Source organism: Hetaerina americana, unplaced genomic scaffold (genome assembly GCF_022747635.1).
Source record: "Hetaerina americana unplaced genomic scaffold, ioHetAmer1.1.p SCAF_9, whole genome shotgun sequence".
NCBI lineage: Eukaryota > Metazoa > Arthropoda > Insecta > Odonata > Calopterygidae > Hetaerina > Hetaerina americana.
In genome coordinates, this window is record NW_027287538.1 from 21776788 (window position 1) to 21793486 (window position 16699).

Below are 16699 nucleotides of genomic sequence, written 5' to 3' on the forward strand. Positions count from 1 at the left end.
TGTTACACACACTGTTGATTTCAGTTAGGGTTTCCATTAAAGTTGGTTAAAGAAAGTAATAAAATAATTTCTTGCACCACTGTGCATAAAAATCATACAGACAGGGTTGTTGTATTCTTCCACCTCCTCCAACCGAAGATTTCTTCAGCAAACCTTATAGTTTAAGAAAGTTTCATCCACTTGATGGTAAATTACATGCAATTTTGGGGATCTAAATAATAACATTTATTGCCTTTGTTTTGAGAAATTTGAAGTACATTTCTTGCCTTGTACATTAAAACAGAACATAGCATATTTTCATTGGGTGTATGTTATCTATGTGTTCCATTATGGCTTTTTTTCTCTATCAAAGCAAAAATATATTTAGTTTCACAAGTCCCATTGTGAAGACATCATTTGGACCACCCGCAGAAAAGCTCATGTCACCCTTAGGGGGTCCATTAATTAATAGTCTGTTATTATTAATCACAAACTCTTTCCACATGGTGCAGTAACTTTGAATAGACATTTAAACAGTAAACATTCTTTTTTTATATTGTTATAAAATATAATACCACAATTAACTGCATACCATAGGAAGGAATCCCAAGTCTAATGGCTGCTAATCAAAGGCTTCTTTTTTTTTACAATTTGGGTGAATAACAATGAAGGAATCTGAGTAAATGTTATCAGGCAAAACCATAAACCATGATTTCCCAAAATAACGACAAAGTGCATAAGACACAGATCCCCAGCCTACTGCATTTATCTTGTTTAAAATTTAAGTGAGGGACATTTGAAGAAAATTGTGTTTTGGCTTCCTGCCAGAGAAAAATCATGGCACCTCATGAAATCTTGGCCATTTGCAAGTACTTTCAGCTCTATATCATTAATCATAACAATTATTTCAACACTATGAGGAAGATCCCTTTTTAAGGACCTAACCTACAGTAAAAAAACAAAGACTGTAAGTAATTGTTTAAAAATCAAGCTGTTTCCTTCATAACTACAAGGATCATCTGATATGGACAACCATCATATTCAGAACATTTCTATAGAGCATTGTCCTTACTGTTTATATTTACAGAAACACACAACTAATAATAATAAAGAAAAGACACTCTAAACATGAGCAGTGTACTTAGGTGAACCTTGTAAAATTCTGATCATCAAATCTAGAACACATTGTGTTGATCTATTTCACAACTGGTGGAGGTTTAGAAGAGGGCTGTAAATGGGAATTGATTTTGCAAAGAGATTTCCTTTTCTTTTTTTTTTTTAGAGTGATAGAGAGGGATAGCAGTTTAAAACAAATTGTCCCATTTGGTACTAGAAGATTGTAGTAATAGCTCCTCTCATGACTAGAGTTGGGAGTATAACCAATAAGAAATTTCAGTCCTTCCCACAGCCATCTTCAGTCAGTATTTCCCAATTAACTCTTCATGGCTTCTTCAAAAAAGATCTTCTGATTTCTGCTCCGAAATAATCTCACATATCTTCATAAATATACACACAAGTATGTTACATACATTTTTTTAACAACATTTTCTGTATAATGATCATTTCGAGTGAGGAAGGTAGTGTGCTTCGAAACAATGGCCAGCCACTTTCGAAGAAATACTGCGAAAACCCTCCAGTAGTAGTAGTTTTTTTTTAAATTTCAGCAGTTACTATAAACCATTGGCCTTCTTGCAGGACTAACAGGACGACACGAAGGAAAAAAAAAATGGTATGATGGGAGCAATGGTGCCATTTTTGCAAAGTAAAGAAAAAAAAACTGTGTACAAAATAAATGATGCATTATGACTTTCAGATTATTCTCATATTTTTTTTTTTCCTTGCCACCCACCCTTTGATTAATTTGCAGAGCCCAGTTAAAAGCAGAGATTAAGTTTTCACTTTTACTAATGCACTTACTAAAAGAAGTTTTGAGTCTCCCTCCTTATCTAGTACTTCGTACTCCCCTCATTTCTTCTTCTTCATTGTCGTCATCACCTTCATCTCTACTTGGTTATCACACCTGAGGCTAACGAGAAAAAAAAATCCCTCCTTTAAAATTTTTTTTCCTTAATACCGTAAACTATTTACACAATCCTCTCTCTCTCTCTTTCTTTATATACTTTTTTTTTTTAGGCTACGGCTCAATCCATTTGCGCCCGCTGTACTCTTATAACATTTTCGTTTCCCAAGGTCAAAGGGCAAATCTCGCAGGCATCCAACACACACGTTTCTCATCCCCTTTCCATCTTTTCCTATTATTTTTTTTTTCATTATTCACAGCATCCTCTGGTCCTCTATAACCACTTCCTCCTCAAAACGATGACACTGCTGTCTTGTACTCTACATCCTTCCACTCTTGGCAGTTGTTGCTCATCTAAATATATATATATATATATAATTCTTATTTATATATACGTACATCTTCCCTGAAACACTCCTCCAACACATTACTTATTATTTTCCCTATGTTCCCTCCTCTTCCCTTTTTTTTAAATTATTATCATGTATTTTTTTTGCACAATCCTCTCAATTGTTCTTTGTTAGGAGGGCTTTTTGCTTTAGTTTTCTTTTTCTTGGTAATTCAGCTGCTCATCACAGTCGAGGCGATGGCGTTGAGTTGGAAAAGTCACTGTGTGCTAAAAATCAAAGAGAAGAGGGCTGGGCGATTTTTGGGGAGGGGGGGGTTTAATTTCGCTTAATCTATCATAAGCTCAAAGTGAACAGATCCTCGCCTCTCCATTCGGTCGTGGAAGATGTTGTGGGCCCACGCTTTGCATTCAATGTTGATCAGGACACCGGCTGGAAATGAGAAAGGCAAAAAAAAACATATCAGTCTCCATTTTTTTGCTGGATTATTAAGTTTTTCTAAAGGTACAATCTTAAAAGAACCAAATAACTTTTCCCAGTCATCAACAAATAATTCAAGTATTTGTTTTTCCTGTGCACTTTTCACCACATCAACATTAACAGGAAACACTAAGATAGAAATGGGTTGGCAAAGGCGAAAATAGTTGAGAACGTACAAATTACATTCCCCCCCTGAACTCACTTCATGGGTATCATCCTAAAGCCCACTGCCATGCTTCCTTGGCCCAGGCAGTGGGGGCTCATGTAGATAGAGATATAGAGCTAATGTGTTACCAAATTTTCCAATCTGCATGGGTAGAATGCTCCCCAGTAATCAGTGACTGCATTGCGCCCTTCCTAGTTAATGGGTTTCTCTATTTGTCTTCTAAGTGCAGGCTTTTTAGCACTTACTAACAGTATAATATTGTTCATATGTATAAGGGGTGTTGCATGAATGATGTCCAGTCATCCCCAATCCATGTACCCTTCCCGTAGATTGGGGGGGTGCTTTTTGGTGATCTAACACACCTCCTGCCACACATCATGGCAATGGCTTGCAGGGTAGTGCATAGATGTACATAGATACTAAGGCAACTATTACTTTTAGTATTACTTTGAGGAAAAAAAATCCCAATGAAGTCATGAAAACATTGAATAACCTTGCTTATAAACTGTGTTGCTGCAATGGTGGCTTGTTTGAAGCTTCTTTGAAAGACAGACAGTTAGCACGATACGAAATTCCAACTAAAAAATTTCAAAATGTTGTTTTATAAAATGTGGCATCATTTTAAAGCATGAATATCCATTGGAAAATGCTATGTAGACCCTTTGATCTTTGAATGGATTAAGCCAAGTTTGAATTCTCAAAAGGTATCATATATTGTACAACTTTTTGACTTCAATGAAAAGTGTTTAAAAAGTGTACTCTTTTTTAAATAGAACTATTATTGATTGGAACCAGCTGCCTGGAGGTTTGTTTGAGCCCTTTCCATTCAATTTTAGAAGTTTTAAGTATAAATGTAAAGCAGCCACTGGGTAATAAACTTCATTGTAGTTATTAAAATGTTGTTTGTATGTGATGTGGACGGCATTTTGTATGCGATGTGGAAGTTTGTTTGCATGTGATGTGGAAGTTTGTTTGTATGTGATGTGGAAGCGTCATTGTACGTAAGAATATTTTGTCTCTTATCTGTTTTTCTAGTGCGCGTATGCATGTAATTTTCGTTGTAAGAGTGATTATTGACCAAACTTGACCGTTGTTGCCACTAGGACAATTGCGTAATTGCAACGTAATTCTAAAATAATAAATAAATAAAAGAAACTGTGTGGATTATGAAATACAACTGGACCAGTTTTTTAGATCACTCTAAAAAATGTAAAAATACGCCAGCAACTTATTAAATCGCCGCATGATTAATTAATGAATATTAAGATACAGATACAAGTTTGTGGGCTTGTTGGAAAAATCACCTTTAAAAAGCTTCACAATCTCTTGAGACAACAATCGAATGAATCCCTTTTGATGATCAATGAAAAGAATGCAAGTTGATATAGATTATGAGGAGATTAAAAAAAAAAAAATATGAATGCCTCTTAATAAGTTAGACCAACTGTTATCAAACAGAAAGAGAGCATGTGGAAAATTTGAGCGCTCTTGCTTCAGTATGTACTGTTCACAAATGCAACCACTCAGTTTAGCCGTCAAATGATCAACTTTAGATATGTTTTGTGATCTGACCATTTGAATATTTGTCCTTCAACAAGTTTCTTTAGAAAGTAGCTTACTTTTATTTCATCTTCATGTGTACCAATTTCAAAAAATGCCAGTGAGATATGACGTCCATTATGACTATCTATCTTGTCACAATTTGCCAATCAATCCTCACTTACACCATGGCATAAGACATATGTATTTGTGTCGACAGCCCCCTAGTTGAAGTTGTAGGTTCAAAATCACAAGTGTGTTTGATTTTTCATTTTTATTCAGAACTATATGTCCTTGCGCACCATTCATAAAATGACATTGACGTTGGGGTTGCAAAAATTATTTTGCCTTCTTGAATTTTGCATGAAAATTCCATGAATCACCAATCATAGTTTGCAGCTCAAGATGATAACAGATTTAAGAAAACCTTGTTGGTATTTTACCTTCAAGACCACCCCTGATCTTTCTCCACCACAAGAAGTTGGTGTCAATATACATATTTAGTCATTTTTGGCAATAGCAGCCATGGATGCATGGTAAATATCTAAGGGAGTGGTGTTCCCTGGGAAATTGATTATGATAAATGCATAGATTATTAATTTATTTTGGGTAAAATATACATAGTTATTGGTAAGATTCATTTGAAGTTATTGAAGAAAATTAATTGTATATGTTGTCACTCGGTGGAATTGCTTTATGTTAAGCAAAACACTAGTTTTCCATAATAGTTTTTATTTTGTACAGTCCAAATTTTGTTGGGATGCAATAATATCACCTTGCAAAGCAATGGAACCCAAGTTGTACAAAATTCAGAGTATTGTGGAAAACTAAATGAATGCTGGGCTCATTTAAATTATTGAAACATAGAAAATCCGTGGATTTGGGAATCCGCAAATCCCATTCATATCAGACTACAAGGCCTCGTAGGTGTACCGTAAAATAAATGGAAGAAAAATTGATCTGCCAATATACCATCAAAGATAATATTAATGAAGAAGCCAAAAAAATCAGTATTTGAAGCTGGCTAGAGCAGAAAATGGATAAAGAGGACAGAAATAAGTGGGGAAATATGGTCAACAGGGCAAGTGAGCAATGGGTGAAGGAGAAAGGTAGACCTTGCAGACACAGCTCCTCAGCAGTCACAAACAATTAAACAACAATATGGGAAAGATATTTCTTGATGGGGAAACATGTAATGAATGCAATATTTTCACAATAGAGATTTTGGAGAGGGAATATTTATACTATTTATTGTTTTTCTCTTTTTACGTGAAGTCCTTGAATTAAAAAAACTCGGATTATTCCAGTACCCAATGCATACAAATTAGGTCGCATCATTGTTTTTCTGTTTAACATAAAATTCAAATCAAAGCACTGGTTTTGAACTATTGATTAATCATATTGAATTAGGTTCAAAGCAATCATATTATGAAAATGGCAAATAATTAGCAGATAGTTTCACACATTTCCCGAGGAAATCTTGACACTTCATGATAAATTTCCCTCGGAAAAAGACACAATGATTGTGAACTGAACCATTGGTATTTTTACATTGCTCTTCAAAATCTTTTTCATGAATTCCCTATGACCTCCGATTCCCACTCATATCCTCTCCTTCCTAGGGTTATCATAAAGTTGCGACCAATGTCCAACAAAATCTTTGATTACCATTGATAATCAATCGGATAAAGGTAGGAAATGTAATTTTATGAATAAAATACTACTGAGGTACATGCAAAAGTTTAGCCACGGATGTAATTGAAAATCACTGCGGAGGAATGTTGAGGTCAGTTTAGCTTCCTGATGTAAGAATGATGCTCTCTGAGCACATTTCTGCTGTTTTTTTTTGTGATGTGAATTTCACTGTAATCTTTCATCACATGACCTCGAATAGACATTAAGGTATAAAACATGGAAACTTACTTATAGGCCTCTCAAAGAAAACGGCAACAATAGGACTGAGATAACCCTCAGTGTTCATAAACGGGAAGAAGTAACCGGGGAATCCACGGCGAGGAATGTACTGGATCGGGCCAATGTTCTCAGTGTCAGCTGGATTCTCACCTTCACAGCTCACCCAAACAGTATTAATCTGAAATTTAAAATTAAATGTTAATATGTTGACACCTGAAAAACTTCTTCAAAATATGTTATCTTTTACCTGAGTATATATATCACAATACATGGACAATACCTTGATACAGTTGTCATAAACTCTATGAAATACCTACTCATTTCTACAGTCTTCACAAATATGTACTCAATACAAGAATTCTTATTGCAATGGAATGTTAGCATATATATTTGAAACTAATAAGTAATCATTATACCATTTCAAATTCAATTATACCATATCTAAATTTCCTAAGTCAATTTATGAATAGCTTGTGAGGTTCCCCACAATTTTCAGTTATATTAAATATTGGTCTAAACTAATAGCTACATCTAAAATATTATATTAGCAGAGTTAAAAAAATATGAAAGCCAGGAATGTTTGTACGTAGGCACCTACATACAAAGAGGCTTACCGTATGCTGTTACATACATAATTTTGCTCTTTTCATGGAAGCTTCTTGCATAGGAGCATGGCAAATGTATACGCAATCACAAAAAAGGAATAGAATCAGTAGTTATTCGAGGAAGGTGACTGATAGGGGCCATTTGAATCATTAGGGATAGGTGGATAATTTGATGTAGGTAGGATATTCAGAGAATGGAGGAAGGATGGAAAGAAACCTGGCATCTGCATTAGTGTACTCTTAATAAAAGGCACCAAGGGGTCACACAATTTAGCGTCCAATTCAACAGACACCATTTCAAGTGCTCTACACAAAGCACTCCTAGGAGGGATTGGAATACCATCGAAAAATCACCAGGATCCAGGATCGAAAAATCGCCAGTTTTAATCACCAGGATTTGAACCTGGGCCTGCAAGATGAGAAGCCCGCACACTAGTCACCTCACCACCCTGATCCCCCACAAAAAGAAATTAGTACATATGATTCTACATTATTTGAACAGAGATATACAAGGAAGGAATGATTTACTTTTATAAGCTATAAGAGAAAAGTACATACTATGTAATCAATTAGTAACTATTCTCATTGACTAAAAGTTGGCGGTTACACGAGGAATAGATGTATACTCTCTTATGTACACAATCATGAACTGCTTCACCTAATGCAGCAACTTTAAGACATTTTTACAATGAATCAGCAGTTGGGATTATTACCTTTTTCATGGATCAACAACTAAAATTGCTTCTTCAAAATACAGATGGTACCCATCATCGCTAACACTCAAATGGTAACGGCCAACATAAAATGATGAGCAAAGTTTACAAGAGGGGAAATTTCTAATCATAAACTTGTTTTAAAAATGCCCAGGATATCGTCTCTCTAATCACATAGGAGGCATGTTCACATTAAAAAAAAACTAATTATTCTAGTGTCATTTCATTGAAAATTGTGATTTACTTGTTGCTGTTCAATCAATTTCAGTTTATGACAAAATTATGTCTCTCCTGAATTATTATTGTAAAACTGATCATTTCTGTATGTGATACTAGCATTATTTGAGTTGAAATAGATACCAAAAGATAAGAAACACAAGTTATTACATTATGAAATAAGGTTAAAAAAGGGGTAAAATATGTACAGATTGATGATATTGATATATTTAGCAGCAGACTATACAAGAGCAGAAAATGGAAACTGAAAGTAATGTTACTCATTTTTCTTACCCATTCTTTCTTCAGTCACAAAAGAAAAAAAACAAGTCATGAGAATCATAGAGATATGCATTTTTTCTGTGCTGCAAGGAAAATATATTATTTATGTTACAGGAATTCTTATGTATCCACCAATTCCTAATGTATATATGTTTGTGTATATATAAAAATATACATACACATATATGTATGCATATATATGGTTTTGGGTTGGTTTATATATATATTACACACACACATATATTTAATATATATACACACATATATATATATATATATATATATATATATATATATATATATATATATATATATATATATATATATATATATATATATATATATATATATATATATATATATGTGTGTGTATATATATATATATATATATATATATATATATATGTGTGTATATATATATATATGTATATATATATATATATTTATATATATATATATATGAACTTTGGCAGCCTATTTAGCTATTGCTTGTAAAATAAAAGACTTATTATTACAAATTACTGCATTCGTGATCATGAAGGAAACTTGTATCTCTGTGAAAAATTTATGAAGGAAACAATTATTGAAAATGTAGGTAATGAAGGGCAAATACAAATGTCATTCACTAAATTTCTAATCATGAACAAAATCTATGTTTAAGTTGTGCCAATTCGTAGCTATCACCCAAATAATGATCAAAGAGCATTTAAATCATATTTTTTCATGATGATTAAGGAATTTAAAGCATGATTTTTTATGAACTATTTTCCATTGTACCCTTCAGGGGTTAGCTATATTTTGAAAGAAATTATCAAAGGGTTTAATTGTTCTTGATAATCTGATGTTGATCACCATTGTATATGAGGATGTCATACTGGCCCGTGGTCATTGGACTCTTGGAAGGGAAAGAGAGGGGCAATATTGCCAGTGCCCAAGAGGTGGGGGGGGGATTAGCATTGAGTTCATTATAACTAGCATCTATTGGGTGAATGCCATAATGTGCATAGTGTCCATTTCAGGCACACTGTACTTTTTGTGTTCACAACATCCTATACAAAAATCTTGACTGTTCAACTCACATTAACTTTATCAAGGAGGAGGAGGGTCCCTGGAATTTACATTAACCCCAAACTTTTGAGCATCATCTCCATTGTCACATTCAAATTTATCTACTTTGGCAAAAACAACTCACACTTAACATATGCTATCATTTTTTTGGGATAATAATTGTTAGTCAACCGAAAGTTTTCCTTTACAGAAAAGAGATTTAAAAGGTTACCCGTAGAGTGTCATTACAGACCCATGGCAAAACACTCTTTCAATGGGATAATAGGGATACTCCTCCTGCCCTTCATGTACATTCTCCATTGTATCCAATTTGTAAGGAAGTATCACCGTGTATTTCTAAAAAATTCCATTGTGATACTTGAAGGAAACATGTTGTTATCTTCAAACTAGTTTAAAATGAAGCCAAAAGGGGTTTTCCAATGCACTGGAAGTCCCCTTTGTCCATAATAAAATACCAACTGAAGTAAAAAATATCTCATCTTAATTAATCTTCAAAAAATACCTGAAAAACTACTTAATGAAAAGCTTCAAATTCCTGCCTGAGTTCCTCAATGGCTAAAGACCCACTTTATAATTTATGTCAACTGAAAAGTAATTATTATTATTTTTTTAAATATTTGTACATAATATCACTATTGACAATACTCAATGCTTGTAATTGACCATTGAATACATTTATTGAAAGACATTTATTATTATTACCACACAGACATTATTTCAAAACAAATATACTGCACATAAGTGACAGACATATTCCAGATTTGAAAAAGAAATGAGGTGTCATAGCCATTATTTTTCATTTGGAGACTTATTTAAAGAAATTTTGTTCCAAATATTTTATGTATTCGATGGTTAACATTATAGAAAATATTTAATACATCATTCGCATGCTGTCACTAATCATGCATAGACATGTGACCATGATTTTTCTATTCCTATCGTTGAAAACTAAAATTAGAAACTGCTGCTTCGGCATTATATTCCAAAATGAAGAATACCAAATGATAGAGCAATTAAAACTTACGGATTTGGGTTCTTGATTCTTCTGGGTTTCAATGTGAGTTTTCAAGTCCTGTGGCATCAGAGCTGGAAGAGCATTTGTGTCGTTGTAAAAGTCAGGCTTCCATCCAAAGATCTAGAAAACAAAAAGTGCATTAATTAGATAAAGAGAAACCTTGAATCTCCTCATAAAATTGTTCCTGTATATATGGTTTCTTTCCAAGCATAACTTTGATGGAAACTCTTTCACCATATACTGCATCAACATCTGTGAATTTACAAATTAAAGGAAAACTCCTATAACCATTAATAAGTTAGCACCACTTGTCCCGCAATTAAAAAAATTTTGTTGTGATGGTTTGTGGGAAAAGAAATTCCATGACAGTGACCATCCACAACCTCTCAACAAGAATTCCCTAATTAAATGTTTGCGGGAATGTTACTTTTAGCAGTAGTAGTATTTAGGGGAGGCAACCAACAGCTGAGGTCATTTGTGTGGTGGTTAATGCACTGGCTTCCCACTCACAGGGTTAGGGTTCGAATCCTAGAGGCGGTTTATTTTTTCAGTGGTAGGCCGATCATTACTTGAGTAGTAGTAGTAGTAGTTTTTAGGGGAGGCGACCGACAGCTCAGGTCGTTTGCATCATTAGGGGTGGACAGGAAAGGATGAAGGGTGGAGAGAAACCCGGCGTCGGCATTAGCCTACTCTTTACGAAAGGTGCCAAGGGGTCCGCAGCTTAACGTCCCATCTGACGGACGGCGTACTCACTCAAAGTGTCTCCACAAAACACCTCAAGTAGGGATCGAGATGCCTCTGAAAAATATTCAACACCACCGGGATTTGAACCCAGGCCCTCAGGGTGGGAAGCCAGTACGATAGCCCCCACGCCATCTCGATCCCAATGTGTCTTCTTCCCCAGTGACTAACTACAGACACAAACACTCAAATTTCCTTTCCATTAATTTGTTAATTTACGAAGCCGTAGAGCTCAAGTTTCCTAGATATTTTGTGAAGATAAAGTTGTTTAATTATAGTTTTCTCTGCGGTAATACTATTTTAAGAGTTGAAAGTGTATAAATCGCTACACAATAACCAACTGACAAGTGAGACGTAATTGGTCCATTAGAGAGAATGAGATCCATTTCCCCCCAGTTAGCAATTAAAAATCTGCCTCACAAAATTAATATGGAACCCATCAGTGCTGCCCAAATGTTAGGAACTTATTTTATCATATGTTGTTGCTATGAAAGGCAAAATTTAGTAGATTTTGTTTTTTTCCTGGGACCTTCATCACTTAATTAGACTTGTTTTATCCCCTTATTTACTTTTATTATTTGTATTCTACTAGCTAATTTAGGTTTTGGGTGGACACAACTGTACAACATTGCATTTATTTTGAATTTCCTAAAAATAAACAACCTGACATCTGACATTTACAACAAGGCCTTCTTCAATTATGCATACTTTTTTCTTCCCTTCAGTTCATCTAATATGTCTACCCTATTCCTTCCCCTTTCTCGTTTGCTAAATGTTATCCCCTTTATCACAGTCTTCAACATCCCATTGTCATTCAAAATACCCTGCATCCATCTTTCATTCCTCCTTTGGATTTCTCCCAACAATCCTCTCTCCTCCATAACCATTCTTAGCACTTCATTTGTTTTCCTTTCTCATCATTTTACCTTTTCCATCCTTCTTCTCGCACCATTAATTCCAAAAGCCTCAAATCCACCTGTTTCATTGACCATGTTTCCGCGCCGTACATAATTATGCTCCATATCAAAGTTTTTACTAGTCTTTTCCTAACATCCTTACTCAACGTGTCTGTCATCAATTCCCCATCCTCCCAGTGAAAGCTTCATTGCCTATCTTAACTCTTCTCCTTATGTCCCTACTACTTTCACCGTCTTGGTCCAAAAAACTTTCAGATAGATAAACTATTCCACCTGCTCTAGTTTATGACTCCTATTTCAATGTTTAACTCAGCCATCTTCTTTCTCTAATACCCCATTTATCATAACTGACAAATATTTAAATAAGTTTCAGTGCTAAATTGCGCATATGAAAGTTTTTATCAATGCACAATTGCAAAAATAAAAAAAACTGCTTTAAGGAATCATATTTGTTGAGCAGAAAAAATAGAATAGCCATAGAGATTATTATAAGCCTTTCTAATATCAGCAATGTTCAAATGAGCTCTCCGAAATTTCGGTTATCTCTTTTTTTTTTAATGCCACATGTACTGGTATCAGTTTTGAACCACCTAACAATCAAGTACTCATATGAACCTGATAGACTGAACCAAACAATAGCAATCCACAGTAGTTTTTTTTTAAACTTGGTATGGATGAATCTCCATAGCTAAAGAAAAGAGGTTATTTACATTGTCCTCGTGTAGTGTAGTGCTGCTTAATGCACATGACTGTGGTGTGTTTATATGAAACATTTCCTGTTTTCTCTTACCTTGTTGAGTTTAAGGAAAATGCAAGGGGCAGAGCTGTGGTAGTTGTAGTTGTTCTCATGGGTGCACGGATGCCACTGCTTAATGTCCACATCGCAGACCTTGCCTGCTGCTGGAGGCTGGTCATAATCACATGTTATTCTGTTCTGACCACCTCCGGGCAGAAGACCTGGCTTCTTGTACACTGGAAAAATAAATGAATGAAAAACATCATTGTGTTTTCTCCACAATGCCACGAGTGACAAATATTTGAACGTACAATTAGCCTTGTTTTCTTTTTATTATGTTTTAAATAATGTATTTTAAATTACTACGCATGCTTTATGATTTATTTTTTAATATTTATTGATTTATTTTACAGGTTTTTGAAAGTAAAAATTTTTTATTGCTTTGAACTCTTAATTTTTCTCAACATTTAATCTTGCTACCCATCTGCAGTAATGAAAGCCCATTACATTTTCATTTCAAATCAATTTCACACTCTCAAAAATCATTCCCTTACAGTTTTCACACTGGAGGCAAGTTTTTTTGTTATGAGCAATGTGCTCCCACAATCTTACTTAGGCCTGCTCTTATTATTCTCGTTAAATCCAGTCCTAAGTTAATGTTAACGCTAACTTAACTTGGAGATTACTGACAAATCCGATTTAATGAAAAAAATAAGATCACTTCATTATTGAATGTGAACATGGTAAGCATAGTAACAAATTTATTGAGCTGTTTAAAGGTTCGCTATGAACTTAACTAGTGGTCATAAAACTTGAGTTTTCAACTTTAGATGGAGATTGAATTTAATTTTATGTTTATCAAGAAATTATAAAATTGGGCATTTTTGAAAGAAAGTGATGGATTTACATTTTCTATATTCATGATAATAAGATAAATCCTTGAAAATTTTGTCACATGAATATTTACCAGAAATGGTATACATCATTCTCTTCAGAATCTTTAAGACATGGGGATGAGCATGATTTTGTGACTTTTAGAAATGAGAATTTAATTAAGTAGGTATGGGAAAAAATGAGTGGGGTAAAGAAGAAAAAATTGAAGAAAGCCTTGGAGATTAGGGAAGTGAAGAAGCTATTGGAAAAGATGGAGTTGAAGTTAATTGGGTGATGAAGGCTATTATAGAAGGGAGTACCGATGTCCAGTAGGTAGGGATGGAAGTAAAAAAACAACAAATGCATATTTGAACAGCATGAATGAGAAGTAGAAACTATGAATAGCTTTTGATGAAAATAATTTTGAGCAAAAACTGTTCTCAAATATTTTGTTAATTCCCAAGCACATATAGAAATAGTTTTTATGGACTCTCTAAAATCTCTACATGATAAATTACCCATAATAATAATGTTTGTTTCACCACTGAGGTTATTATGCTAAAATTAAAATGTTTCCACCAGGAAAACCTATTTACGCAATTATATTTCAGCCATTCATGTAGTTTTGTTAACTGTACAAGGCTACAAGAATACTGTACTATAATACAATATACAATAGTAAAAGATACTGAGACACCACACTAGGCAAACACTTTACATTTTCCAGGAGGACAGGATTAAATGTTGATATGGATATCTAAATCATATCAATTTTGCCATTATCTCTGTTTTAATGAGAAAAACAGACATTGACGATTCATGGTGCTAAATTTAACTTTATTTCGAAAACTGTTACCTACTATGTCTTAGGCTCATCTCTTAATCATGGCAGTGATTAGTTACAACTACTCAGAAGCTAGTATGTGGCATATGCACCATGATCATAGTTATATTAATAATGCCTTGTGGATCAAATTTTAAAAAAATAGAATTCATCAGTATTGGACTATTTACATAGACACAAAGGAAAAATACATGAAATAGGATAATAAATACAGGCACATTGAGATAATGAACAATATTTCAGAGAACTGATAGCCAAAGTTTCACATTTTGAGTTTGTGATCAAAGAATTCATCCACAACGCAATACAAATTGCTTAGCAAGGGGTACACAATTTTATTTTTAAAGTATTTGGAGAAATAATAAATTTTAGAAGTTTATTGTAAATATGAGAAGGAGAATGGTGAGGACCTTACTTAAAACAGGTTAGGTTTTAACCAGTTGGATTGAAATCTCAAAATTATAGAAATTAGTATTTATTAAGAACAAAGAAAAAATTATTTTTACAAAAACAGAGCAATGTAGAATATAAATATACACAAGAAAGAGAAAGGATTTTAAGATGCTCAAATAATGATCTCTACCTTGAGATCTAATTGAAACCCCAAAAATGACATTGATTTTATTGTAATGTGAATGCTCCAAGAGATAGTAGCCCTTGACTTACCTCAGAGGTCTCTAACACATGATAGATATGGGTGAATGGTGGCAGAGTAAACCATTTTACTCTGGCATCAATAAAAAATGAGTTCAGGACTAATTTTATATTCTTCTACTGGGAAACTCCTCATGTTCACTTGATGAAACATCAAAGATTTTCTCAAAAATGGAAATACTAGTACCCAATAATGTGTGCTTCTGTTAATGATGTAATGAGTCAGTTTTGCAATTATTTTCTGCAATAATTTATATTTAACTTGAGATATCTTTGAAATCTCTTCCTTAATTCATGTAGGTAATATGCTTCAGAAGTTCCTTCTCATAAAAATGATACATTTTAAATATTTTTTTATCTCCCATCTACTTTTTTCAAATCTATGTCTTACCTTTAAGAAAATTGTCAATCTCCTCAGTCCAGTACTTGTAGTTTTTCTCATCAGTGCCCTTGTACCAGATGAGAGTACTTTCAACGTTGCTCTCAGGTGGCATGGGACGGAAACCCAGACCTGCAATCACATTAGAAAAAACAAGAATTTACTTTTAATATACTATATTACAGAAAAATCTCGATCATATACAAAGGTGTATGTGTACTTTACTTGGTTGAGACAAAATAAGTTAACAAAGCATATCAATGCTGTATTTTCCCATATATTCAGTGACTCAGCAGGACTTGAAATGCATAAATAAAATACCAACAAGTGCTCAAAATCGCTCAAACTCTGGTGAACTGGTAGACCTTAAATTATTAGAAATTTGTTCAAAAATACCGAAAATGGCCATGTGACAATGAAGACAGTTTATGGTGTGCTCTAGGGTAGCAGATGGAATTAACCAGGCCTATATTCAGTAAAAATTCATTAGAATAAAAAAAATAATGTTTTTGTAGCTACAAAAAAGTCCAAATGTAAGTACTCTTTGCCAAGACTCGTCAGTTTAGAGCCAAGAAACTAGGAAACAGATCACCAATAAACAGGCTTCACAATTTCCTACATTCCATTCAATGCCTTAATTTTTAAAGGTCACCACATGTAATTCCTAGCCAAAATTCAAACACCAGCATATCCCAGAATAACTTTCACGCAACATACCAAGAACAGTTCTTTTTTGGTGGGATTAACACCTTGTTTGCCATCAATGCACAATCATCCCCTAGAAAGAGTCAGTGTCTCAGCAACAGAAGGTTTCAGTGACATCACTGTTGCGTTCTTTCCTACTTTTTTTTTGTCATTTAACTGATGTGTTTGTATAGAATATCTTTTCCAGTATGCTCTGCAGTAATTCCAGGGGTCAAGAGCAAATCATAGGCAATGCATATATACACTTGCCACCTTAGTTCCAAGTAATCTGGATCCAACAGATCCCTTATTGTATTCTGCATCAAATTTATAGGTACTCTAGGAACTTTTATGATTGGGGTAACTTCTTTAAATATGAACAACATGAACCTCTTCAACCATGATGAAAGGTCGTGACCTCTGATGAAAGGCCCGAAAAAGCTTTCGGGAAAAGATACAAAAATTTTCCTGGCAACATGGCTTGATCCATGGGCTAATCATTAGGCATATTTGCTAAGTTTTGCTTC

At 34.0% G+C, this 16699-nt stretch overlaps 1 protein-coding gene across 1 annotated transcript in view; it reads right to left on the reverse strand.

The window, feature by feature from the left end:
* Window positions 1-201: 201 nt before the first annotated feature.
* LOC139699094 (sodium/potassium-transporting ATPase subunit beta-2-like) overlaps window positions 202-16699 on the reverse strand; it is a 130111-nt gene continuing 113613 nt past the window's right edge. The window contains exons 3-7 of the mRNA XM_071598104.1: window positions 15501-15620; window positions 12793-12974; window positions 10354-10464; window positions 6455-6623; window positions 202-2778 (exon numbers count right to left, since the gene is read on the reverse strand). Of these exons, the coding sequence (XP_071454205.1) occupies window positions 2675-2778; window positions 6455-6623; window positions 10354-10464; window positions 12793-12974; window positions 15501-15620 (686 nt within the window). The 3' untranslated portion in view covers window positions 202-2674. The remainder of the gene's footprint in view (window positions 2779-6454; window positions 6624-10353; window positions 10465-12792; window positions 12975-15500; window positions 15621-16699) is intronic.